General features: G+C 40.1%; 1 protein-coding gene across 1 annotated transcript; it reads right to left on the reverse strand.

Moving 5' to 3' along the window:
- Nucleotides 1-19,791: 19,791 nt before the first annotated feature.
- On the reverse strand, nucleotides 19,792-27,383 carry LOC134284383 (uncharacterized). The gene is made up of 2 exons (XM_062843184.1): nucleotides 26,538-27,383; nucleotides 19,792-21,918 (listed from the first exon to the last, which is right to left on the reverse strand). Exon 2 carries the CDS (start codon nucleotides 21,909-21,911, stop codon nucleotides 20,304-20,306), a length of 1,608 nt encoding a protein of 535 aa, XP_062699168.1. The 5' UTR covers nucleotides 21,912-21,918; nucleotides 26,538-27,383; the 3' UTR covers nucleotides 19,792-20,303.
- Nucleotides 27,384-27,723: the final 340 nt, after the last annotated feature.

The raw sequence follows: 27,723 nt of genomic DNA on the forward strand, positions 1-27,723 counted from the left end.
AAGGAATCCTGAAATTTCAGGTTTTATTTCTGTTGAGATTTACAGTTCAGATATTCTTTCGAAGACTGTTTAAGAAATTCTTTCAGCTAGATTTTTTTAATCAAAAAATAGGAAATTCGTACAGCTATTTCTTCACGAACTCCATCAGAGATTCCCTCATAAATTTCCCCAAGGATCCCAATTAAAATAACCATGAATATTTCCAGGAATAACGTCAATGAATCATCCAGAAAACTCTTTCGTGTTCCTTGCTTTATTAGTTTCAGTTATTTTAGCTGAAGTACCTTCAGAGGATTTTGCAGAAGTTCATAAAGAGATTATTTCAGGAGCTTCAGCTCGTGTTTTTCTCCAGAAATTCCTCCAATATTTTCTTCATGGATACTGTTGCGATTTTTTCCGCGGATACAAACCTTGCTCAGAAATATTTTATAAAAACTTCTAATCCACTTTTATTCCAATGGAAATTTCTCGACAGATTTTTTTAACTACCCCATCGAAGGATTTCTCCTAGAACCCTTTTTAATTTCTTCAATAAATTCTCTAGGAATCCCACCAATGGCACAAAAAGTTGCTGAAGGAATTTATGAATGGCTATGTTAATCTCTTAAGGATTTTCTAAGAGTTTTCTGAAAGAGCTCCTAGATAAATTCTTCAACAACTTCTTGAAAGACTCGTGGATAGAAATCCCTGAAGCAATTATGGAAGTAATCTCTGGAGGAATTCCTGGAATTTGGAAGAAATACCTGAAGGAATTCCCAAAGATATCTCTGAGAAACTGGAAGCAATTCCGCATTTTTTTTTTTGGTTTTTGATTTTTCATTTAATACCGAAGCAATATTTTCAAAATCGGTTTCCGTACACATGTAGAATATGGATCAAGGTATCTTCTGATTTTTTTTTGTTTTGGAAAATGTTTTCCATTTTTTTAGAAACCACTTCTTTTTTCAAATTTTATTCAAAAATGGTTTCCGCAAAAACGAAAAATATTTTTCATCACAAAAAAAAACATCTATACTCTCCATGTGTACGAAAACCGATTTTCAAAATATTGCTTCGTTATTTAATAAAAAAAAATCAATAACCAAAAAGTGAGGAAATGCTCCCAGGTTCTTCTTAAGGGTCATCGATAAAATGTCTGAAAGAATTGCTGAAGAAAAATCTAAATTAATCATCAAATAATTTTATGAGACAGTCCTAGAAACAATACCTGGGACTTTTTTGAAAAAAATCCTGGACGAACTTCTTGGAAAATCTCTTGACAATTTTCTTGAGGGAAATCTTGAGAAATGCCAATGAATTATTGGTGGAGCATTTTTTGTAGAAAAATCTGAGTAAATCTCTGGAGTAATTCCTTGAAAAAAAATCAGAAGGCTTCCGTATAGATTTTTTTTGCAAAAATCTCTCAAGAAATCTGCAAAGGAACTGCTCTAAAAATCTCTAAATGAATTCGTGCGAGAATTTCTAGATGTCATCCTGCAAGATACTCTACAGCAATATCAGACGAAATGGCGTTTTTTGAAAATCTCTAGAGGAACTCCTGGAAGAGTTCCTCGGGAAACCGCTTGTGGAATTCCAGCAAGATTTTTCTAGAAATTGCTAGAATTCATGAAGAAATCCCTTAGAAACTTTTCTGGAGTAATTTTCAATAGAATTCCTGAAAGAATTCATTCACAAATTTCCGAAAGCATACATGTACGAATATCTAAAGCAATCTTCAAAGGAATTAATAAAAAATCCCTGAAAGAATTCTTGCAGAAACGCCGAGAAAAAATCCTAAAGAAGCCCGTGCACTCGTTTCACGAACAATGTTTTGAGAGATTTTTTTTTCCTTCAGCAACTTTTTCCAAAGTTCCTCTAGAAATATTATCGGAAGTGATTCCAGATCTCTCTTCCTCAGAGTTCCTGTATGAATCATTTGGAAAGTTCTTCCAAAACTGACATCCGGAGTTCACCAAGAATTCCTCCGGGAATATTTACAGGAGTGTTTCTAGGAATACCGGACCTTTTATAACGAATTTCTGTTTGGGAATTTCGTCCAGGAATATTTTCGAAAATGTTTATAAGATTTCTATCTGGAGTTAAAGCAAAACTCTCTTCCTATGTTCTTCTCATCAGTAATCAGTAATGAATTCATTAGTGCTTTCACTGGCATCTCTTGAAGCACTCCAGAGAATATTTCTGAAGGAGCTACGGAAGACGGATTTCTGGAGGAACTCCAGATCGAATTGCCGAAAAAAAAACTCTGGTAGGAAGTCTTGAAGAAACTCTGGACGGAATTCCTAATTGAACTAAAGATGGAATTCCTGGAGGAACTCTAGACCTAAGGGGCTGTCCATAAACCACGTGGTCATTTTTTTGGGACTTTTCATTATTATGTTATTTTTCCAGAAATTTCTTCAGAAATTCATCTGGGGTTTCATACAGAACCTTCTCAAGGGATTCTCTTAAAAAACCTTCTATAGTGGGTTTCAAAATTTCTTGCTCTGGGTTTACTTCTCAAATTCCTTCAATAGTTTGTTTTGACAAATCTTCCAGGGATTTCAAAACAAATTTCTAAACGGATTTTTTTTTCTGATGTCCCTCCAAACAGACTGTCGTGGAGTATACCAGGGATTTTTCAGAAAAATCCTCCATGAATTCCCTAAGAATTCTCTCCATGGATTGTTTCACAAAATCTTCCAAGAACTCCTTCATAAATCATCAATGTGTTGCTTCAGAAATTACCTCAAGAATATCCTCCAGAGCTTTCCTTCAGAAACACCTCCAGGGATTTTTCTAGAATTTCGCCTAATGATTTCTATTGAAAACCTTTCATGGATTTTCCCAAATATTCTTCTACGACTTTATTTATAAAATCTTTCTGAGATTCCTCAGGAAATCTCTCCAAGGTTTCTTTTGGCAAATCTTGCACGGATTCTTTAAAAAAATGTGTTTAAGATTGCTGCAGAAGTTTTTAAAAGGGTTTCTTTAGAAAACCTTGCATAAACTTCTTCAAAAATGTATTCCTAAATTTCTTTAATAAATCTTATAGTTTTTTTTAAAGAAATTGCTCCATAATTAGTTATGTTTTACGGGATTTTTTTTTTTTCAGGTATTAGCTGAAGGATTTTTTTTCAAAAATATCTCAAACTACACTATGAGAAAGTCTTCCATAATTTTCTCTGAAGATTCTGTCATAAAGTTTTCCAAGGATATCTTCAGACATTCATCCAAGGACTACCTAAAAAATTTAAAAATTACACCAAATATTCTCCAGGGATATTTTAATAGAAATGTCTCTAGGCTCCCCCTGGAAAATTCTCAAAGCATTCTTTAAGAAGACCTTCAAAGATTCCCTCAACGATTCTTTAAAAAAATCCCTAATTCTTTAAGAAATTCTCTCGGTGATTCTTTTAGAACCTCCTCTTATAAGAATTTTTTCCAGGAACTTTTTTATAATATCTCTTTTGTAATTCCTTCAAAATTTCCTTCAGAACACTTCCTGGGATTAAACCAGTTCCTTGTAGGATTGCTTCAGATATTCTTCTAAGATTTTTTTCCATAAATCCAGAGAATTCCTTTAGATAGCCTTCCATAAATTCTTCCAAGGACTCTTCAAGAAATTTCTAAGAGATATTTCAATTCATCTAGGAATTGCTTTAGTAGTTCCTTCAGTGATTATTTTACAAAATTTTCCAATGATTTCTCTAATAAATCTTTTTAAGATTCATTCAGAAATTTCTGCAAGAATTCTTTTGAAAATTCCCTCGATGCTTTGCTTCATATTTTCTCCATGGATCACATCAAGAATTCAGATTCCTTCAGATTCCTTCAGGAAGTCCTTCTAATATACATCTTACAGAATCCCTCAAAGGCTTCGTTCTGAAATTTCATCTTAATTTACTCCATAGATAACTTCAGAATTCCGAACATTTTTTCAAGAATTTATGCAGAGATTTCTGCTTCAATTCTTCCATAGGTTATTTTTTCGACAATTCTTATATAATCCGAAAATTCTTATAATAATCCACCAGAAACTCCTTCAGAAATTCTTACAAGAGTTTTTTTTAAGAAATTGCTTCGGTGATCGTTTCAGAAATATCTCCAGGACTACCTCAAAGATTCAAAAAAAAAAATTTGGCCATAACTTTTAAGGGATTTTTTTAGAAGTTCCTCCTGCATAATTTCTTAATATTTTTATACTTTTAATTTTTCGAAAACTTTACCGTTTGATCTTTTTGTTTAAAGCTGACTTTCAGCCACAAAGTAGTAGTAGATGATCAAATACATCTAACTATTTTTCCTCGAATTTTAATTGTTCATTGGTTAAGGAGCCGATGTGTTTTGGTTGACACAGGGGGGGGGGGGTGGTAAGAGACGAACCAGCCAAGGGCTGAAAGTCTCTCTAATAAAGACAAATCAATCAATCAATGACACAGGGAGATCCTGGAAATTCCAAGGGAGTCCAAGGGGTTGCATGGTATTTCAGGGGGTTTTCAAAGGCGCTTCAGTGTGGTTCAGGATATCTTAGGATACTGGAGAAGGATAGTTTCGGTCTCAGAGAGTTGCCAAAACGTTCCAGGGGATTTCCAGAATTTCCAGGAAATCTCTTCAATGCAGATTTTTGTGCAAATTTAATTAACGTAGCTTTTTCATGTCTTGTACGAGAAGAGGAACAGCAATTCAGTGCAGAAATGTCACCTAGGAAAGCTTGCGAATGAGAGACACACGGAGGTCTCAGGAAGATCTAAGAGAGGAAGGGGCAATCCGAGCGATTCCACGAGGTTCGAAAGTGATTTCAGGGATTTCATTGAACTAACAGGGGCGTCTTAGGGGGTTTTGGGAGTTTCTGAGATTTTCAGGGCATTTCTGCTGCGGGTCTAACGTGGATTTAGGTGGTTTCGACGACGTCTCAGTCAGTCCCAGAGTTTTCTCAGAGGTGATACAGGGCAATTCAGGGGGTATCTGGACCGTATAAGGCTATTTGAGGATCATCTTTGGGACTGCCGACGACGCTACAATTGCTTTCACAAACATTTCATTGAAGAAGTTTCAGGGTCAACGATGTACAGAAATATTTCAGAGACTTTCATAAGGTTTTCAGGGTGTTTCTAGAGGTTTCAGAGTCGTTCCATAGGGAGTTCCATAGGATTTCATAACGTTCCAGGAGAATGAAAGGGCCTTCAGTGGGGTTATTTCAAGGGAGGAGCAAGAGAGGTTTTTGGGTATCTGAACGCGTTTGAGGGGGTTTCAGAGCGGTGTCTAGTGGTTTGCATAGAATATTTAAGGGCCTCAAAGGCCAGGGCGCAATAAAACGGTCCAAAACGCATAAATGTCCATCTAATCATTCAGAGGATTTCCAGCAAGTTTTAGGGGTATTCCAGAAGGTTTCAGGGGGTCCCAGGGGCGTTCCAGAGGTATTCCATAAAGTTTTAGGGGTGTTCCATACCCGGGTAGAGGTGAAATACTGACGATCAAAACGTGATATTGGTTTGATTGATATAAGAGATAAAAGATCTGAAAATAATATCTGAAAAATGTTCCTGGAACATCTCTGCCGTATGCAGAATAGTTGTCCCATGTTCTATAGGAATCCCTATTGACATGGGACAACTATGCAGCACACGGCAGATCTGAATAATATCAAAATTTGATATTTCAAGATCAAACGAATAGCTTGCTGCTATTGGTTAGATCTTACAAGATCTAATTATGATCTGATGATGATGTTCCAGGAGTAATTTTTAGATATTATTTTCAGATCTTTTATCTCTTATATCAATCAAACCAATATCACTTTTTGATCTCAATATCAAAATATGCTATTATTGAGCTATTTTCCTCTACCCGGGTAGTGTTTCAGGGACGTTCCAGGACATTTCAGTGGGTTTCAGGGGTTCTGGAGCGTTCTGAAGGTTTCCAAAGGGTTTCAGGGACGTTTCTGGTAGTTTCTAGGGGAACCCTGGGGCGTTCCAGGTGTGTTCCAGGGGTTTCAAAGATGTTTCAGGGTGTTCCAGTGCAGTGTGTTTAGGTGGTCTCTAGGGGTTTTTTGGTGTTGCAGGCAAGTTCCAATGAGTTTCTTAAAAAAAAAAAAAGACGCTACACCGTCCTCAGGTTGTGTGGAGTTTAGTATTTCACTGGGATGGAACCACCCCTCACGTGCAGCACACACAACTTACCCAGGCTAACGTCGATTCGCAAGTGGCAAGAGTGAACGCGTTCGGGTGACGCCTGGAGTTGTTGCTACGCAAGCAGGGATGCTAACATTGCCTGCTTGACAGTTCGCATCACATTCAAATGCGCTATATCGTCTGCTGTGATCATTCTCTTTATCACAGCTTTATTCAGTACATCTTATATCTCACAGGTTGCACAGACTGAACGATCACAAGCATGAGACAACGGATAACACACGAAACACTCAGTGGTATAGTGGAGAATTTTCCGTTTGACGAAAAGTTTTCACCGACTGAAGCGTGAATCGAGCTCGCACTCCTTAGCATACGAAACGCCTAGATGGCTGACTCCACTAACCGCACGACCATGAAGCCTACAATGAGGTTTCAATGGGTTTTATACGTGTTCCGGGTTCATGACGTTTCAGGTTGTTCCAACGGATTTCAATGAGCCCCAGGGACATTCCAAAGCTGTTCCACAAGGTTTCAGAGATTTGCCAGGGAGTTTATGTGGGTTTCAGTGGGATGCATTAGCGTTTCAAAGGCTTTCTAGGAGTTTCAGGGACGTTCCAGGAAGTTCCAGGGGTGTTCCAGAGGTGTACCAGAGGGTTTCAGGGGATCCCAGGGTCATTTCATGCAGTTTCAGACACATTCCAGCAGGTTTGCACGGGTTTTCGAAAAATATTCAGGGGATCTGAAACCCCTAAAACTTGCTTGAAAGCTCCTAAAAATTACAATGAGTCCCCTGAAAATCCCTGAAAAACCTTGAAGCTCCTAGTAAACATCCCTGAAACCTCCTTAGAAGCCCTAAGGAACTCCCGGGACCCCCGAGAACCTCTCTGGGAGTTTCGCCTTAAAATATTTTAAATTTGAAACCGATAACTGAACTGGAATGAAGCGTTCAACAATAAGCAAGAATTGGTCAACCTCCCAGTTGACATCTGGCTTTTGTTTTGGATGGACGAAAAACAACCACAAAAGCTTGGATATTTTTTTTCGATAAAAAGTTTTCGGACTTTGTCCGTTATTTCGCTCGCGAATCTACTTTCCGTCGATCGGAACCAGCATCCTACGTAATGGATACCTTGACGGAACGCACCTTCGTTCTGAACTTCCGAGCCCTACCCGGAAAACTGAAGTACGCTGATGTCTTCGACTTCATCGCGAACAAGCTTGGATTTGACCTCTCCCAAGTGAAGCACCTACAAATCAGCAACGGAAAAGTCTATGTCGGGACGGAATCCCCCCAAATCGCTCAACACATGGTGCAGGAGCACAACATGAAACACGAATATTCCCATGACGGCAAAGCATACAACATTCCGTTGGAAATGGAAGACGGTTCAATTGAGGTTAGAGTCCATGATCTGCGGCCAAGGACCACACACCGAATGCTGGCACAACGGATGAGGGAATACGGCGAAATACTCTCGATCCGCGAAGAAACGTGGAAGGATCATCTGCCAGGAATACCGAACGGCGTCCGGATCCTACGGATGAAGCTGGTTAAGCCGATTCCATCATATGTGCAAGTCGACACTGAAATGACCCTGGTAACCTACAGAGGTCAAGTGGCTACATGCAAGCACTGTAATCGGAATGTTCACTACGCACAGAAATGTTCCGAGTATGCGAAATCCATAAAAACATCCGTTAACACCCGGTTGACCATGGCGGAGGCTGTGAAGCAAAACGACACCAACGACGGTTTCATCGAGCCAAGAAAAAAGGGAAGAAAGACTACCAGCTCACTGAATGCACTAGGGAAAAGTCATCTGATCAATAGATCTAACATATCTCTGGCCGACAGCGAAATATCGGTGTCATCGATGGAGCACATGGACACCGAGTTCCCAGCATTGGACGGAACACATAGCGCGAATCTCGATACCAGCTCAGCGGGTGAAACAGCAGACTCGACACCAGTAGCGATCACGGGCAGCTCCTTGCAACTTTCTGGAAGTTTCGATGATGAATCAAGCCACGGAGGTAAACAACATTCGACGATGTCACAATCTGCCATACAGTCTACCAACACATCAACTATCAAAAGGCCTGGATCTCCCCTTGATGCCGACATCAAAAATACCGACAAAAGACAAACAAGATCGCAGTCATCTCGCAGCAAAAACAACTGATAAAACTGTTCACTCAAATCCGATCATCATTCGCAAAGTTTGCGAGCAGACTACTCTCTCACCTACTCACCTTCACCACGGTATTCTCTTGGATGTCTCGCGTGTTTTTCTCTGTGGTAAGCATGAGCAGAGCTAGTGTATGTCTAGCCGAAGCGATACATGATACTGCGCACCTAAGTCTCGTCTTCAACATGTTTACAGATCGTCCTATATGTTCTTCGTTATGGCAGAGTTGATAAGTTATAAAATTGCTACTGTCAACATTAATGCTGTCCGATGTGATACAAAAATCAGCGCTTTGGCAACATTCATCCGTTCTGGCGAACTCGATATAGTTTTTCTTCAAGAAGTGGCGCGGACCAACATCGATATACCAGGCTACAGAATCGAGTACAACGTGGATGAACGTCGGAGGGGAACAGCCATTGCCTTCAAAAGCTACTTCAATTGCAGTAGGGTTAATCGCAGCATAGACTCACGCCTCATAAGTCTGTGCATCAATGGGGTCACGTTCATTAATGTATACGCACCGCCCGGTACACAAAACAGAGCAGCACGTGAAAATTTCTACAATGAAACTCTACCGCACTACTATAATCATGCAAACGATACAGTAGTGATAGGTGGAGATTTTAACAGCGTTGTGAATCAGAAGGATGCAACAGGAACCAATTCGAATAGCCCGATGCTTCGCCGATTCATGAACGCAGCCGATGTTGCTGATAGTTGGGAACTCTTGTATCGTGATCGAGTCGAATATTCTTTTATTAGAGCGGACGCTGCCTCTCGCATTGACCGGATTCTCATCACCAAAAACGCAACTCCGTGGCTGCGGACTGCACACTTTGTAGCAACTGCCTTCTCTGACCATAAAGCCTACATTATCCGAACTGTCCTACCGACTCTTGGCAATGCACCGGGACGTGGAATCTGGCGCATGCAACCCAAAATTCTAGACCAACCAGAAGTAATGAATGAGCTCCGTTTCAAATGGGGATATTGGACAAGAGCAAGACGAAACTATACTTCATGGTACGGATGGTGGATAGGTTTCGCCAAACCAAAACTTATCTCGTTTCTGAAATGGAAATCCTCAATTCAGCACCGAAGTTTTTGTGACACAATGGAACTCTACCATGTGATGCTTCGAGCGGCATACGATCGCTATCACGGAAATCGCCAGCAGTTGCAAACGATAAATCAGCTCAAAGGTCAAATGATCAAATTCCAACGCGACCATAATCTCCAAAACCAACGCTGGAACGATACATACATCGGAGGAGAGAATACGTCAGTGTTTCACATCGCAAGCAAAAAGAAACGAAGAGCAAATACGTCCATTAAGCGGCTTCAAACAGATACTGGAGATACAACGAATCCAACAGTCATCCAGGAAAACGTGTTTAACTACTTCAAACATCTTTATGCGCCATCCCAGATAGTTGAAAACGACCAATTTCTACCATCTCGTAGGATTCCCGAGAACAACGTGACAAATCAACACCTTCTGAATGAAATTTCTTCGGATGAAATCCTGCACGCCATCAAAACCAATCCTTCTAAAAAGTCGCCTGGTATAGACGGTTTGCCGAAAGAATTTTATAGTAAAGCATGGCATATCATCTGGAGAGAGTTCACGTTTGTGATGAATGATGTGTTAGTTGGAAGGGCAGAGAAATCTTTCTTCGATGGAGTCATAGTTCTAGTGAAGAAGAAGCATAACAGTGATAGTGTAAACAGTTATCGACCTATTTCGCTCTTGAACTTTGACTATAAACTAATTTCAAGAGTTATCAAAAATCGTATGATCAACCTATTACCTCTCGTTCTATCGGAAAAACAAAAGTGTTCAAATGGTAGACGAAACATTTTCGAGGCAACGGCAAAAATCATTGATAAAGTGTGTGAACTAAAAAACGGTAACGGTAATGCTATTTTAGTAGCATTTGACTTTGATCACGCTTTCGATCGGGTGGAACACAGTTTTCTTGCCAAAACTATGGAAAGAATGAACTTTAATCAAGAGTTAATCAACTTGCTGATGCATTTCGCTCGAAATAGCTGCTCAAAAGTTTTGATCAATGGCAAACTATCAGAAGAAATCAAAATCCAGAAATCCGTGCGACAAGGAGATCCATTGTCGATGTTTCTTTTTGTAATATATCTTCAACCACTTTTGGATAGACTATCGGCCACCTTTCCGCGTGCAGTCTTAAACGCGTATGCAGACGACATATCTATGTTCATTGAAAGTGAATTAGAACTATCTTTGGTAGTTGAGACTTTCAAGGCATTCGGCCTCGAATCGGGAGCAATTCTTAACACAAGGAAAACCAGTGCGATGATGATAGGAAATATCCCATTGACAGTACAAAGTGATTGGTTACAGCTGACGAACTCAGTGAAAATTTTGGGGATTGTTCTTTATGAGGATTTCGATGTCCTTGTTCGAGAAAATTGGAGCAACGTACTAAGTGGTTTCCAGAAATGTCTATGGATGAACAATGAACGAAATTTGAATCTTATTCAAAAAATCATCCTCATCAATACTTACGTATCCTCTAAGCTGTGGTATACTGCTTCAGTTCTGCCTCTACCGAAAAAGTTTGCTGGAAAGTTTATATCGCGAATAGGTTCATTTCTGTGGTATGGAAAACCATGGACGAGAGTTGCTTTCGAAACTCTCATCCTTCCCAAACAAAGAGGCGGTCTGAACCTGCATTCACCGCCAATCAAAGCTAAAGCTTTGCTGGTCAACAGGATGATGCATCTTGGTGCCGATCTGCCCTTTTTATGGTCATTCCTTGAAAACAACGCGAACCCCCCGAACATCGCACAATTTCCTCGGCGATATGATCACATCAGGACAGTGATACTAGAGACAGCTTTCCTCCCTGATAACGTTGCAAGAAATCCAACATCAAGTGAACTATACCACCATTTTTTGAGCCGTTTGAAAAACCCAAATATCATCCTGGAATCACCAAATCTTGATTGGAAGAAAATATTTAAAAACATTCATTCTAAATGTATGATCTCGTCTCATCGAGCAATATGGTATGAAATTGTGCATGGGAAGGTGGTAACAAATGAATTGCTTTTCAAACGAAATAGGCGACAGGATCCATTTTGTGACAGCTTTCCTGGAGTACCGGAAACAATCGAGCACCTTATTTTTAGTTGTAGCAGAACTCGTCATATTTGGATTTATCAACGAGACCTATTTGTAAGAGCAAAATACCAACTGCGAACTCTTCGTCCACAAGAATGGATGTTTCCTGTTCTAAATAACGAAAACAGACACTTCAGAACCTTTTTACTCAAAACCATGTCACTTTTGTTAGTATATTTAGTTGAAAATAAGTTACCCAAGACTATCGATGAGTATGAATTCTTCAAGCAATGTAATATGTAAATAGCTTTAAAACTGGACAATAAAGTTTTATAAAAAAAAACCTCCCCAAGCAGCATACATGTCACAAAGAAGTCTCGACAGCGCAGGTTTTTGGTTGTACAGGAGTCATTTTCAAGTTATTCTTCCTTTGAGTTAGAATTACATGAATACTATAGCGCCTGTACAACCAAATACCTGCGCTGTCGACACTTCTTTATAACATGTGTGCTGCTTGGGTTATAATGAGAATCGGACCTGGTCTGATGGTAAGAACACTTGACTATCACGCTGAGGACCTGGGATCGAATCCCACTCCCGACAAACTCACAAAATGTGAGTTCTTCCTTCGGAAGGGCATAAAGCGTGGGTCCCGAACTAGCCTAGGGCTAAAAATCTCGTTAATACACATAAAAAAGGGGTATAACGAGCCAGCTCAAGGATGCGTTTAACATTTTTTGGATTCCAGACATCCGATACATTTTTTTTTATCTAAGAAAATGAAATTTGAGGAAAATTAAATTCCTTGGGATTGGGATATGGAGAGTATAACTAGTGACTTTACAGGGTGTCTATTCATAAATCAAAAAAAAAAAATCCCTGAGTTTTCCAGGTTTTTCCAGATGAAATTTTGAAAGTTTATAATTAAAAAAATAACCCAAATTTTCTAAAAAATAGAAAAGATGACTTAGGGTATCATGAATAGATTTGTTCTCTTCGTCATGAGGGCTGAGGAAAACAGGTAAGTTCCCCTACTCTTCAAAAATTCTTTTAAGATTGTTGAGCATAATTCCTGAAATCTCTTCCAAAGTCTCTTCCTGGCTTTCCGCAAGATTCTTTCACGAGATATCTGTTTAAGTACGTCTCGATATTTCTTGCAAAGGTTTTCCAATATACTTCCAGAGATTCTCGCTGGATACCTCCTGAAGATGCATCCAAAACTATTCAGTTTCTTCAAGAATGTCATTGGTTGCCTCGTAGCCATGCGGTTAGAGTCCGGATGGATGAGGGTTCAATTCCCGCTACGAGCGATGAAATTTTTCACGCGAATAGCTTCTTATCTGTAGCCACTCCGTGTTAAGTTTCGTTCAATCGGTACAGCCGCCGGCTGAATCAAGTATCCGTGTCTTTTTTGTGGTTTTCCGGGATAGCTATCCAATAGTTTATGTCTGGATTTTTACCGATAGTTTTCCGGTATTTCTCTTGTTTTCCTCGCGGAACTTCGTCCGTAGCTGCTATTAGGATTACATGAGGTTTTCAGAATTGCTCCTTGGATGTCCTTAATAATATATCGAGATGTCTCATTTTTTCTTAGGTTCTTCCTGAAGTTCCTGTCGAGATTTCTTCAATAACACTGGGGAGTTTCTCGCAAGATTTTATTTGAATTCTCTCGAATATTTCTCCAGGAATGTTCTATAAGGTATTTCGTAAGTTATCTCAGGACACATTCTGAGGAAAACCCGTAGAAGAATCCCTGCAATAACTTTGGGAGAAATCCCTAAAGGAATATCCAGAATCTCGGATCAATTTCTGGTAAAGATTCCAGGAAGAATTTTGGGAATAAAGAAGAGAATATGTGTAAAAAATCGCTGGTGGATCACTGCAAGAAATCCGGCACAACTACAAGGAACAGTCTGGCTCTGAAAGAATGCAATAGAAGAACTCAATGAGAAATATCAGCAATAACTCCTGTGGAAGTCCCAAAAGGCACTCTGGAAAAAATCTTAGGAGAAAGTCCAGGGTAAATTAAGAAAAACTCTGAGAGACATCTCGTGACCATCATCGGAAGGAATCTTCTGAGAGAAGTTTCAGGTAAAACTTCAAAATAAACCTCGCGAAAACTTTTAAGAAATTCCTGTAGGAGACCAGGAAGAACATCTCGAAGAAAGCCCAAAGCAATTGTTTGAAGATATCACAGGAAAAAATGAAAGAAATCTCTTGAAGAACTCTTGCAGTAAATTCGTAAAAAAAAAATCCTTGGAGGAACTTTAGTAGGAACCCCAGGAATAACTCCTTTAGCAACTCTGAAGAAATTCTGGGAAGATCTTCTGAGTAAATCGCAAGAGGAACACCGGAAGGAATCGCGTAAAATTTTCATGAGGAATGCCGAAAGAAATTCCACGATTTATCCCGACAAAAATTCTTATAGAGTATTCGGGATTAATTTTGGTAGAAATCCTACGAAGATTTCTTTGAGCAAAAGTCCGGGAAGAAATTGCATCCCCGAGAAAAACTCCAGGAGAAATCGGTTGGAATTCAGGAATCCTGGAAGGAATCTGGAAGTATATCTTTCCGGAAAAAAAATCAAATGGAATAACAAGAAAAATAGGGTCAAAAATGCAGAAAGAAGATAAGAAATAATTATAAGAAATCCGGGGGGCATTCCAGGAGGTATTTCTAAAGAAGTTCTAGAAAGAAACCCTGACTGAATTTCTGAAAAAAATCCTTGTAGCAAAATTTCTGTATGGATTTTTACTACCAGGGTTTTAAACATACGAACTAATATTTTTTATCGGAGTAAAATTTCCCTGAGTACTCACGATATTCCCTGAGTATTCCAGGTTTTTCCCTGTTGAATAAAATTCCCTGAGGATTCCCGGTTTTCCAGGTTTTTCCAGGTAGTAGACACCCTGCTTTATCTAGACGTTCTCTTGACATTTTATGCTACCGTGGAATAATGCACGAAAAAAAAAACAAAAAAAAAACAAAAAATCCAGTACTAACCGTTCAACAATTGGCGAATAACCCTAATTAGGCCTGATTGGGATTTCCATCATCTCACCACATTCCTCGTTTCTCTTCTTCCATCCACAGTCGACATCGAGCAGAACGACCTGACGTCACCGGAACCATCGACCGGCTCGCTAGCGCACGCCAAATCCGACGCCGTACAGACGTCCAACTTCCAGACCAGTTCCGGCCTCTGTCGGAACCTGTTGGCCCTGCAGTGTGGCTTCGTTGCCCTGCTGCTGTTGTATCACCGGCGATCTGCGGCAGCGTGGTTCCTTCCCTCGTCGCTAGCGTAGATCGACAACCAGTCTACACGTGATCATCACCATCACCTTCAACAACTTGTTCAGTGACAAAGAGAGAATCCCATCCGAAATGCCCTGAGTGCAGCTATAAGAGACGAGAGGAGAGGAGACGACGACGACGAAGAACAGGTGATTCCACCGTGGGACACAGATAGTCAGTCAGCCAAAGCCAACAACCGGAGCGGGGTCCAGACCGAGGAGGTAAGTGTCATTTCTTCTTTCAATACAGTCAGCGGAGGGAGATGGAAATTGGATTTCTTTGTCGGTCGGAAGACAGTCGAGACAGGCAGGATTGTATCGAAGTCTCAGGTGACCCGGTGTTATTGATCTTCTTCCATGGCCGTGCGTGGGTTACCGAAGAAGAGCTTCGTTAGCGTGGAAATCCGATGCTTTTTCCATGTAAGAACCGTGTTCTGCTAATTGAAGTGGCTATTATTAGCCGACAAAGTAAGCTGGTTGCTCGGTTTTCACTGTGAGGGTGGCTGGGAAAGGAATCTAAATATAGTAGGCGTCGCCCGTTCGCGGTGTTTCAGAGAGTGGAAAGCAACAAGCAAGCCGCTGAAAGCCGTTTATTCTTATCCACTGGAAAAAAGGCAGACGATGAATGCAGAATGGGTGGATGAAAGCACACAAAAAAATCTTTACAACAGCTGAAAAGCACACCGACCGAATCCCAAGTGGTGTGAAAATTCGTTATTCAACCCCCGACTGCTGTATGCAGAGCAGGCTGCGCGCGGCAGGCACTCATGTGCGACTGAGCCACGCTGCTGTGAAAGCGCATCGAGCCGCGGCAAGGCTTATTTTGATTTGCCACGGCAAGCGAAAAAGACACTTGTATACGGCGGGGTGTTTCTTTTTTTTCTTATTTCGCCGAATCCGGCCAGCTGTGCGGACGGAAAAATTCAACTCTATTTGCCGGATTCATTCCAGATAAGCTCCAACCAGAGCAAACACACTGTGTATTATACACCGGCGTAACCAAAGCAAACATTTTCGCTGGTTCGCCTGTTTGTTCATCGTTCATCTGCGCGCACCAACGGAACATAATCGTTAAAAGATATTTCAAACTGTGTTTGTTCTTTTTGGTGTGAGCGAAAATAGTTGGTCTTTTTTTAATCCAATATCGTTATTTCATAGTCTGGTTAGCGGATGCCTTTTTCGCACCAAATGTCACTACCGAATCCCATTCACTGTAATTAGTATAATGTGTGATACGCCATTACAACAACGTTTGGCACTTTGTCTGGGATGTTCACCAAAGCATGCCAAGTCAAACAAGAGAACACCAACAATGATGGGACACAGTGGTGTCGTCGACGAGTTTTCTAAGCATGCTGTTTTTCGGAGCTTCGTGAAAAGTTTTAGAGTCATTATGTGGCACTTACTTGTTCTGGAGCTGTGAATGAGTGCTTTTAAAGTTTGAATAGCATTATCATTTACACAGGGACAAGTTGTCTTCTGTTTAGGAAAGTTCATTCAACAGTGGTTTGAAAAGTGAGGTTATCTTAATTTACTGACTCAGAGAGTTGTGAATCTTTCTGACAACCCTTTCAAATTGGGCCTTCATGAATCTACATCTGGGTCATCTGGTCATCTGGCTGGCTGAGAGAAAAAATTTCTGGAAATCTACCAAAAAATCTTACCGGTATTTCTTCTTAATATTTCTACGAGATTCCTTCTTAAATTCCGGTCTAAATTTCTGACAAGATATTCCCTGATCGTAGCAGGCTGTGCGCGCGAACGGCTACGTCTTCATAATTTTCACGCGTTTGATTTGCTCTGCGTTGTTTCGAATATAGTCGGCCGAAAAGAGAAACGGCTAGAGGTGCTATGCCTTCCGCAATTTTTACCTTAAAAAGTGCCTTCACATTGATTTTCGGTGCTCAACATATTTTTTTACCTGACAATTTAGCGAATCACGTAGTGTTGAGTAGAATAATTCACGAGTCTCGTGAGAGTTTGTCTCTATTTTCGCGTGATTTCTGGGTAATTTCAGGCGACACAACTAGAAGTCAACAATTTCATCTCGAGAGTACTGGAATTCGTATAATTTGGTGAGTTTGTTCCTGTAAATCGTTTTGATGCTCAAAACGTTGACTATATTAATCCTTTGGACTTAACACCTCTACTAACAACACTCAAATTCCCATGACATCAAGATCTGAGAGGACGTACAGGTCTCTACATACTCTACATACCTTTAATAGGTGTCCAACTAATCTTGCTTTCCCATCCCTCAGTTGTCCCAAGGACGTGGCCAGGATGACTTTCGACCATTGGAAGATTGCGTCAATCATGTTTTAGAGTCAGCGATATCCAGGGCTGGATCTAAGCGGGGCCCGGGCCCCCACATTTTAGGGGCCCCCGCAATATCCGATTTTGCTTGCTAAACATTAACTTTATTTTTCATTTTGCTCATGTACTGTTCAAATACAAAGCAAAACTTTTTGCCCATCGCATTTGTAGCTCCGAGGGGCCTCTACATTCACTCCGGCCCTGGTTTCTCAGAATTTTTTCCCTCACGGGATTATGTACTTCTGCATTTTCTCTTTGAGGTTTTATAGAGATTTCTCCCAGAGTTTCTTCTGAAAATTCTACTCGAGTTTGCCGTGTGATAGCTCTAAAAGCTCCTCTCTGGATTTTGTGAGATTTCGCTTAGTAGTTACTTTTGAGAAGTATAATGGAACTAGACACCGATATTCGTTCAAATTTCCCCACAGGACTCACCCTAAAGCATGGCGAGAGCAGTTATGTTACTCGAGAGTATTTGCTGCAGAAATCTAGGAAAGGATCCTTGTATAGTCCCACGAAGAACTTTAGGAAAAATTCCGTGATGAACTATTGGAGAAAATTCAGAAGGAACTGTACTACAAATTCAGAGAAGACCTTTGTGACCAACCCCAAAAAACCTATATAAAGAACCCCTGAAAGGATTCAGGTGAAAATCTTCAGAGAACCTCTGGAAAGAATCTGCTGGGAGATGATATTGAAAAAAAATGCCGAACACCCTGGCGGCTATCCCGGGAAACCCTTTGAAGGAAATCTCGCGATCAACTCCGGAATCACTGAAAGAAATCTTAGGAGTAACTCTGGAAGAAATCCTGGGATACTTCGCGTAAATCTTTTTGGGGCTCTGGTAGACATCCAGAAAGGAACGCTGACAGTTTATCTTCTATATATGCATTCCGAAAGATATTTCAGATCGAACGCCGTAGGAAGCTCTAGGAGCGATTCCGAGAAAACCTCTGATCTGAACCCCGGAAGAACTTCCGAAAGAAGTTCTGAGGCAAAATCCTGGGACAAATTCCCCGAAAATCTAAGGGAGAACTCATTCTATAGATCAGCCTGCGAGAAAAATCCCAGGAGCTAAACTGGAAGAAATCCAGGAACGCGTTCCTAGAAGATCTTGGAAGGGATTATAGAGCAGAACCTGCGATAAATTTTTGATAATATTTCTGGGAGAATTCATTTCCGGGATTTTGAAGAACCTTTTCAATTGGGAGTTTTCCTAATGGGATTCCAAATAGGATGCTTTCAGATTTTTTAAAGAATTCCTCCTGACAATACTCAAGGGATTTATTTAAAAATTCCTTCTGGGATTCGTTTCCAGTAATCCAGGGATTCCCCTTTCAAGTAATCTTGAAAAACTTAACGGAGGAGCATCTGAAATACTTCCTGCAGCAATCTGTAAAGCAATTTCGAAAAATAAGTCCTTGTAGGAAGTTCTACTGCAATCCCTCAAGGAATTTGTCAAGGTATTCTTGGAAGAACTGTAGAAAGAATTTTCGAGTGATTTTAAAAGAAATTTCTTGAAAACTCCATGGAAAAACTTGTGAAGAAATCCGTTGCTGAAATTCCCGAAGAAAACTCTGAAATTCTGAAAAAGCCTCTAGAGATCCCCAAAGGAATTTTAGAAAAAATCTTCAGTAGAACCACTGAAAACATCTCGGAAAGTACTCCTCAATTAATCTCTAAATGAATATCTATAGAAATCCCATGGAAATATTTCGAAGAAATCCCAGGAGGAAGTTATGAGGATCTTTCTGGAGAAAAAGCTGTATAAACTCATCGGCAAACCCATGATGGAAATCTTGGAAAAGTTGATAGAGAGTTTTTTTACGAAAATTCTCGAAAAATCCATATAAAAATATTCCTAGAGCAATTCCTGAACAAATTTCTCGTAGACTTCTTCAGGAAATACCTGTACGATATTCTGAAGCAGTCTTGTTAGAGATCACACTCATTGCCACCTTTTCGTCGATATTCGGCTGCCTTTGTCTCCGACATTCACAACACGAGCAATCAAACTACCGTACGAACAAAAATGTCAAACGAATACACCTGACCACGATTGCGCCTTCGGGAAACGGTTCGGCTTTTGTAATTCCTGTATTGTTCCACAATGAGAGCTGTGTTGGCCATATGTGTGTCGTATTCAATTCAACAAGCAAGAATAAACTAATATAAACATTCAACGAAATTGGCTGAAATCCATGTGAAAAGCTAACATAAATTATCCTGTCAGACGACATTTATTTGGCCTTTTTTTATATTTATTGATCTCCGTCCTACCGCTCGTGTTGTGTGTAAGAGGTAACGGTAGCGCACGAATGTAACAAAGCAAACTGACATCCGCCTGCGACACCGAAATTCCTGAAGGAATGCTCAAGAAAATTGTCGGTAGAAATCGCTGGAGAAATAGATCCCACTTAAATTGAGGCTTTAGTGTACCTCGATGACGAATATTTCACTCTTGGTGATTTTGTTCGGATGCTCTCACGGTGTGTCGTGAGCACTCTCAGAGAGTGTTGTAAGTTGGACGTCTAATGACCAAAGCAGATGTAGTATTGTGAAGAAGAGCGTGGAGTGAGGTGAGCAGTGGATACAAGTTGGCTTTCGGCTCCGCAGGAATATTACCTGTTCTGAGGCAAAGTTGGTTTACGCACCCTGTCTAACGAATTGAGAGAAACTGCTGTGGATATTCCAATATATCTCCTGGAAATTAAAAAAAACGGTTAAATCTTTGGAAGAAACGTCGAAAGATGCCCTTTAATAAAAGTAAAAAAAAAAACAGTTGATGTATAAAAATGGACGGGACTTCACATTAGGGTTTTTAAAAAACTACTTGTTTCAAATTTACCCTAATCCCATCACTTTTATTATGTTCTTGTTTATAATTTTACATTTCACACTTCCTAACACTTATACTGGGCCAGAAGGGCTTTCAACTGACTATTAGACCTATCGATTCAAACGTTCACTTCCAACTGCCTGATCGAGCCAGACCAGACCGAGGGCACACCTGTGTCCTCCGATTGAGTTCGATGCTTTCTCGATGTCAGCAAAAGTTCACCGGATGGCAACTGGCCTGGTTGTTCTGGGTTGCGTTGGATGGTCGGTGTTACTGTGCGCCGGTATCGATTTATCGTGTCATCAATATGCTCGGAGTCCAAAGGGTATTCTGGTATGGGGGTTATGCTCAGTGTCTCCAAGGGTGATACTGCTTTGTCAGCATCTAGTCCACGATAGGCGGATACCTGATCATCGTGGGTAGAGCCTAGGGATGTCCATAACTTCCCCCGCCTTAGTTTGAACCGTCTCGGTTCAATATTGTTTGAGAGCTTTCCAACGCATTGTTTGCAGGGATCCGTATTGTCAGCTTCATTTTGAGTTTACGAACTTCTCTCGTAAGAAAAGCGAAAATTACTGCTACGAAGCATGTGATGAGAACTATTCCTACTATGTTGAGCACTTTAGTCCTTTTGTTTGCTGTTTCTAAGTGCTCCAGCTTATGACGATTCCTAATGTTCAGTTGTTCCATATAGTCAATGGATTCTGGTTCTGTCTGTGACTCATCTACGCTAACTGAATGTAGGGGTAAGATGACAGGTCTGGATTCTCCTCTGAATGTTTTGCTGGTAAAGGTTTTTCCGTTGAGGGTGATGGAACAATCTCTAAATGATATGAGAAACGTTCCTGTTAAATTCCTCGGACCATATCCACAACTGTTTTGCATCGAAGTCGGATCAACAGAGTTTTTAACTAACAGTCCGAGATTCTCGATTTCCTTTGTGTCAGGTTTCATTGGAGATCTAATGAAGGTACAGTTACCCGTATTTCCTCTTAGTAACTCATGTAAGCATCCGTCATTTGAAGTGTTAAACAAGATCTGGACGTCGCAGATGATGCTACGCTCGATGTTCATGCATGGATGGGAAATTAGGTAAGACTCATTGTTACCAACAATGGCTTTTGTTGCATTTATCGGTATGATTTTAAACTGTCGTGGAATGGCTTCTATTTGGAGTTGCACCAATTCTCCTTGCCTGAATTTAGGAATTTTTATGAGTAGGATTATGTCTGAGTTATTGTGGAATGCTATGGGTTCCAAAAACTCATAAACTTGGTCATAGCTGTTAATCACCACGCCTTGTGACTCCAACAGATTCGTTGCAAATTCTAGCTCTGATGGTTGTAAGAAAGCCTTTGAAATTAAACCCAACTTGGACAACTGAATGGCCTCGAAAATTGTAGACAGCTGCTGGTTGATCATGTCGATGTTGAAGATGATGTTGTGTAGGTGCAGGAGATGTTCCCATTCGACAGGTCTGTCTAAGCTCAGTCTTGTCTGTTTAATGATGCTATCTATTTCCCTAGACTGTCTATAAGCTTGTTTAGTAATATTGTTAATCCTTTCCTCAAACAATTTATTAATTTGAATTTGTTCATTATTCTCTGTTACTAAAAGGTTATTTGAATTTTTAAGAATTTCAAGTTGGTTTTCTATTTTTAACAAATCTTCATTATCGAGATTCCCTGTAATCATTTTTAAGGTAGACCCAAGAAAATTAAGAGATCGTTTTGTTTTTCTACTTCTAGCGGTTAAATTTTCAAGGATAAAATAAGCCTGACTCTGCTTTTGTTTAAGAATTTTAACTAGTTCTGCTATCTTTGGGTTTTCTTCAATGTTCAAAATAATGGATTCATACTGCTTGAGAACGACGGTAAAGGAAAATAAATTAAATCTATGGAATAGTGTGTGAGATCCTTCTTTTATAAAGACTGAATTAGTCTTGAACGCAACTATACCGGGATTTTCATTAAGTTCAAGGATTTCCAAGTAAGCAGAGTAAATAGGATTGAAAAACATCATAATTGTAAGACAAAAAAGTATCGGGTGTTTGTGTGTCATCTTCGAGCTGAAATGACAGGAGAAGAAGGGAAAGAAGACAAAAAGGTGCAATTAGTTCTACGTCGAAATTAAGTTTTACGTTTACGTTTTAATTTTGTTTTGTGGACTTTTCTCCCATTCTCGTCGATTATATTTGACTCTAAATTATCTTTGACTTGTATTTCTCTATACCTCTCTTGGTGCTTCAAGTTATTCCTTTTTCTTTCGAAGACCGTTTCATTTGGAAGGAAGTTTTCGGGATCTTCTCTGTTTATGTTCAGTTTTTCTAAGTCTGAACGTTTTTTCTCTAATTGTTTTTGAGACAAAATCCTGTAAAATTCCTCCTTCAGTCTTATTCTTTCATCGAGATCTTCGGGGACAGGGTCCTCGTTTCTGAAGCCAAAAAATAACTCTTTTGGAGTTAACTTTGTTTGAGAGTGTATTGAGTCATTATATATGGAAACTGCAAGATTATTTTTTGCCGTTTCGGACAAATCTTTAGTTGAATCCTTCATACTTAAGATGTTGTGCAATTCTCTAATAGTCCTATGGACGATTTCCACAGTACCATTCGAAGAGGATTGTCCAACACTCGTATAATGGTACTCTACATCGTTTTCCTCGAGGAATTCTTTAACTGTTGTTGAGGTAAATGATGCTTCCTGATCCATGACGAGAAAGGAAGGTTTTCCAACGTTAGCGAAGAAGTGGGTTAGTGCTCTTAGAATGTGTATAGTATTCCGTGTTTTAATTGGGATAGCCATTGTTAGTCTGGAGAACTTATCACAAAGTGTTAGATAATTTCTATTTCTGATTATGAATATATCCATATGAACAATTTGCAACGGCCTGGATGGTGTTGCTGTTAATTGGAATTTTTGTTTATATGGTCGCCTTTCATACTTAGCCTTTTGACAAAGTTTGCAGATGTTGATAAAATTTGAAATTTTGCTCTTCATTCCTGGGAAAAAGTACCTTCTTGAGATGTGTGCCTTTGTCTCAATGATACCTCTGTGGTTCGCATTGTGTTGCCGTTCGATGATCAGGTCCTGTTCCAGCTCATCTGTTACGTCTTCTAACAATCTTTGTGTCCAGAAAATTTTTAATGATTTTGCTCTTGAAAAGTAAGTTTTATAAATAGTTTGCAGCCTATTAAGGATACTTTCGCTACAATAAAGACCGGTAGCGCATTTCGTCGAAGCGTATTCCTTAAGAATATTGATCAGGGCTGCTGGACCAAAATGTACCTTCTTTATAGTTATTCTGTGGAAGTTTTTAAATGGGGTCAAGGATTCACGACTATCTTCATCTGTCTCTACCAGTACAATCTGATTTCCAAATCCGTTAAGGGGTCTTTCCGTTGACGGGATGAAGTCGTTATCGTCAGTGTCCGCGGAGTGTTGTGTCATGTCATCGCTGGAGGTAGAGTTGGCGTTTACTTCTGTTTTATCCTCAGGGTTAATACGAGACAGTGCATCTGCATTAGCGTTTAGAGTACCTTTCTTATACTTGATTTCAAATTCGAGCTCTTCGAGAGCTAGTTTCCAGTGTAAAAGTCTCCTGTTCAGATCATTTTTCTGCCGGAGCCACACAAGTGGTTTGTGGTCGGTTCGAATTTCGAAAGAGGTTCCGTAAATATATGGTCTAAAATGTTTCGTTGCCCATACAATGGCCAACAATTCTTTTTCCGTGGCAGAATAGTTGCATTCTGCTTGATTCAGCGTTCTAGAGGCATATGCAACAGGATGCTCTTTGCCATCTTCGAATTTCTGAGACAAAACGGCTCCTAAAGCAAAGTCGCTTGCGTCAGTTTCAAGAATGAATTTTCCATTGAAGTCGGGGTATTTTAGAATAGGGTCGCTCGTTAGTAACTGTTTGCAATCATTAAAACAACTAATAAATTCTTCGTTGTGGACAATTTTTGTATCTTTTTTCAAGCACCTGGTTAAAGGTTTCGTTAATTTTGCAAAATCTCGAATAAATTTTCTGTAGTATCCAAGAAGTCCTAGGAAGCCTTTGATTTGAGTAGTTGTTTTTGGGATTGGCCAATTAAGGATTTTTTCGATTTTATTTGGATTGGGTTTAATGCCATCTTGGGTTACTATGTGCCCCAAAAATTCACATTGTTTCTGAAGAAATTCACATTTGTCAAATTGAATTTTAAGGTTGGCTTGAGCAAGCCGTTGAAGCACTTTGTTAAGGTTATCGATGTGGTGCTGTAACGAGCTACCAAAAATAATAATGTCGTCTAGATAAACTAGGCAACAATTTCCAATGAGATTTCCGAGAATGTGGTTCATTACGCGCTGAAAAGTTGCTGGCGCGTTTTTTAATCCAAAGGGCATGCGGATGAATTCGAAGTGCCCTTTCTCTGTACTGAAAGCAGTTTTCGGCCTGTCTTTTGGATGTACCTCAATCTGGTGGAATCCAGATTTAAGATCCAGTGTAGTAAAATAGGTACTACGGCCGAGCCTGTCAAGGATTTCTTCAATTCGCGGGATGGGGAATTTATCATCGACAGTCTTTTCATTTAATTTGCGGTAGTCTATGACGACACGCCATTTCTTTTTTCCGCTTGCATCCAGTTTTTTTGGAACAATCCAGATTGGAGATGTCCAGGGGGAAATAGAATTTTGAATAATACCGTCCTCCAACATTTCGTTGATTTGCTTCTCCACTTCAGCTTTATGGACATGAGGGTATCGGTACGTTTTGGTATGAACTGGAATATCATCTGTAGTTTTTATTCGATGTTGAATTGCAGAAGTGCAAGACAACTTTTCTGAATCATTATGAAAAATTTTGGAATTTTTAGAAAGGATTTTCAGTAATGCAGATTTTTCTTCGTTGTTGAGATGTTTGGTTCTAATCATTGTTTCCAATTCAGAAGGGGGTATGTGAGACGCTTGATAAGAATGATGTGAATTCATATTGTTAACTTCTGCTACTTGAATAGTTTTTGCTGGCTTTGTCCAATGGAAGGTGACAGATTTGCCAAAGTTTCTTATTGGAGCGTTTACAAAACCATTTTCTGCTTGGTACAACCCAGAAGGGATTACAGCGTTGGCAATTTGTATGTCGTTAGGGAGGTAAACGTTGCCATTATTCTGTAAAACGGGTAGTTTGATCATTCGCGTAGAGTTCTCTGTCAGCGTAATCTGCGAAGGGCCTAATTTCCTAATTTGCATCGGGATTGTTTTGTGGGGAAGGATTATTTTGTGGTTGTTCACGTCGATCAGTGCTTCGATGTCGGAGAGGGTTTCATATCCAAGGATTCCGTCAAAATATTTGTGGAAATTTAAAAGGTAGAAGGTAACTTTTTGCTTGAGGCCAAAAATTGTCGTGATGAATTTTTGATCGGCCGCATGCCGTCCTGAGCTATTAGAAATGTTGAGGGTTTTGCATTTTAGCTGTTTTGATTTTGGAATCAGGCTGGGCGAAATGAAATTTTTGTTTGATCCACTATCCACAAGTATTTTTGCGTCCTTACCACAAATGTTCATTATTACGTAGGGAAGTCCGTTGATTGCATTTAAGTCAACGATCTCGGATCGAGGCCCATCTGAAAATTTACACTTTGTTCACTGACTTCGTCTTCACTATCGTCTTCGCTATGTGTGTCATGTGTATCGTCGTCGTTTTTCTGTTCAGCGTCATGATTGTAAACTCTGGAACGTAACGACGGGTCTACTTCCATGGGTGTCATTTTCTGTCTGTCGGATAGCGGTTTGTGTCGTGTAGATGGGGTGTCTGATTGCTTGCTAAATGGTTTATTGGAAGATTTGAAATTTTTGCTACCATGGGGCTGTTGGTCGAATGCAGCTTGTGTGTGGGACTTCGTCTTCTCAGCGTTTTGGAACCGACACAGGAATGCGTATGCATTCTCCAAATCACTGGGTTGTGCTGTTTGAGCATACCCAAAGTAGGGTTTACTAAGGCCGTTAATAAATGCTGCTAAACATTCTTGTTCAAGGAAATGATTAATAGCGTCCCAATGGTTTGCATAAGTTGGATTCTGCTTTGCCAAAGACTTCATATTAACCATTATTTCCTTTGTTTTCTTATAGTAAATATGTAATGATTCGGTCATTTTAAGTGACCATAATTGTGTCTGGTATGTAGCAATATTATTGCGATCACCGTAGACACTTTGTAGGATTTCCGCTACTTCGTCGAAGGTAGTGGGGTTTCCGTTTACACATATCATATCGCGGGCTTTGCCCTCGATCTTGTTTATCACCGCCTGTTCGTACACGGCAAATAAGTCCGGTGCGACGTGTGGTCGGCATAAGTTCAAAGCTCGTCTTGCTGAATCAAGCCAATGACTGAGCTGTCTTTTATTCCCGTCGAATGATGGGATCATTCTTATGGGGTCTGGAATTCGGAAGAAGTCCGTGCGACGGTCCTCCACGACGGGGGCTTGCCGCTGTTGTTGCAACTGTTGCTGTTGCTGCTGTAAATTATTGTTTTCGACTTGAAGAGCACCAAGTCTGTGCTCCAAGTTTTGTATTTGGTCAAATATTGCCTGTAAATTAGCTTGTTCCATGTTTCTTTCGTGGTACCTGAGAGGCTTAACTTTAGGAACGGGATTAAATCTACGCATACAAAATGATAGAGAGGTTGGGAAAAGAAAAGTTGTTTACTCACGGTTCGACACTCTTAAAGGGTTGAAACCCACCGATGCAGTTTTCGTGTCGGGCGGCGCAAATCACCTACGGGTTGAGGGATGGTTTCCAAGAGCCTGGTTCCTGATGATCACTGGAGATAGTCACTAGTTTCTTGCTTCGCCACGGGTTGGGCTAAGCGTCTACTTAATGCTGAATTCTGCGCAAGTCAGTTACACTTTTAGTCCTTGGTTACCGGCACGTCCGATGTCGTCAATTCGACACTAATTTTCGGTTTTCGCACTACTGTCCAATTACCACGGATCGGGTTTTGTCACTAGATTGTCTTCCAAAAACTAGCACTGCACGTAGAGTGTTCCGTACGACTGCGCCAAAAATGGACGGGACTTCACATTAGGGTTTTTAAAAAACTACTTGTTTCAAATTTACCCTAATCCCATCACTTTTATTATGTTCTTGTTTATAATTTTACATTTCACACTTCCTAACACTTATACTGGGCCAGAAGGGCTTTCAACTGACTATTAGACCTATCGATTCAAACGTTCACTTCCAACTGCCTGATCGAGCCAGACCAGACCGAGGGCACACCTGTGTCCTCCGATTGAGTTCGATGCTTTCTCGATGTCAGCAAAAGTTCACCGGATGGCAACTGGCCTGGTTGTTCTGGGTTGCGTTGGATGGTCGGTGTTACTGTGCGCCGGTATCGATTTATCGTGTCATCAATATGCTCGGAGTCCAAAGGGTATTCTGGTATGGGGGTTATGCTCAGTGTCTCCAAGGGTGATACTGCTTTGTCAGCATCTAGTCCACGATAGGCGGATACCTGATCATCGTGGGTAGAGCCTAGGGATGTCCATAACTGTATATTCTGATAGAAATCCCGGAAGACAATATTGAACAAATTCCATAATGAACTCTGGATTCTATCCAGGCAAAACCTCTAAAAGAAATTCTTTAAAAAACCCAGAGAGAAATCGCGTGAAATTCTTTGAACAAACTTTTGTAGAAATACTGTGAGAAAAAAATCTGACGAAACTTTTGCAAAAATCACGAATGCTGAAAAAAAATGCTGATGATGCTGAAAAAAGCTCCGCGAGGTACGCTGAAGGCAATCAAAAAAAAAACATCAAAGAAATAGCCCGGGAGGAATTTTTAGAGAAATCCCACTAGAAGTTCTAGAAATTCCCAAAAAAAAACTGTGGATG

The sequence above is a fragment of the Aedes albopictus genome, chromosome 1, assembly GCF_035046485.1.
Source record: "Aedes albopictus strain Foshan chromosome 1, AalbF5, whole genome shotgun sequence".
Lineage (NCBI taxonomy): Eukaryota > Metazoa > Arthropoda > Insecta > Diptera > Culicidae > Aedes > Aedes albopictus.

What these genes read in the sequence shown, in the direction of transcription:
- LOC134284383 (XM_062843184.1), bottom strand. Translation starts at nt 21,911, where the DNA reads ATGACACACAAACACCCGATACTTTTTTGTCTTACAATTATGATGTTT.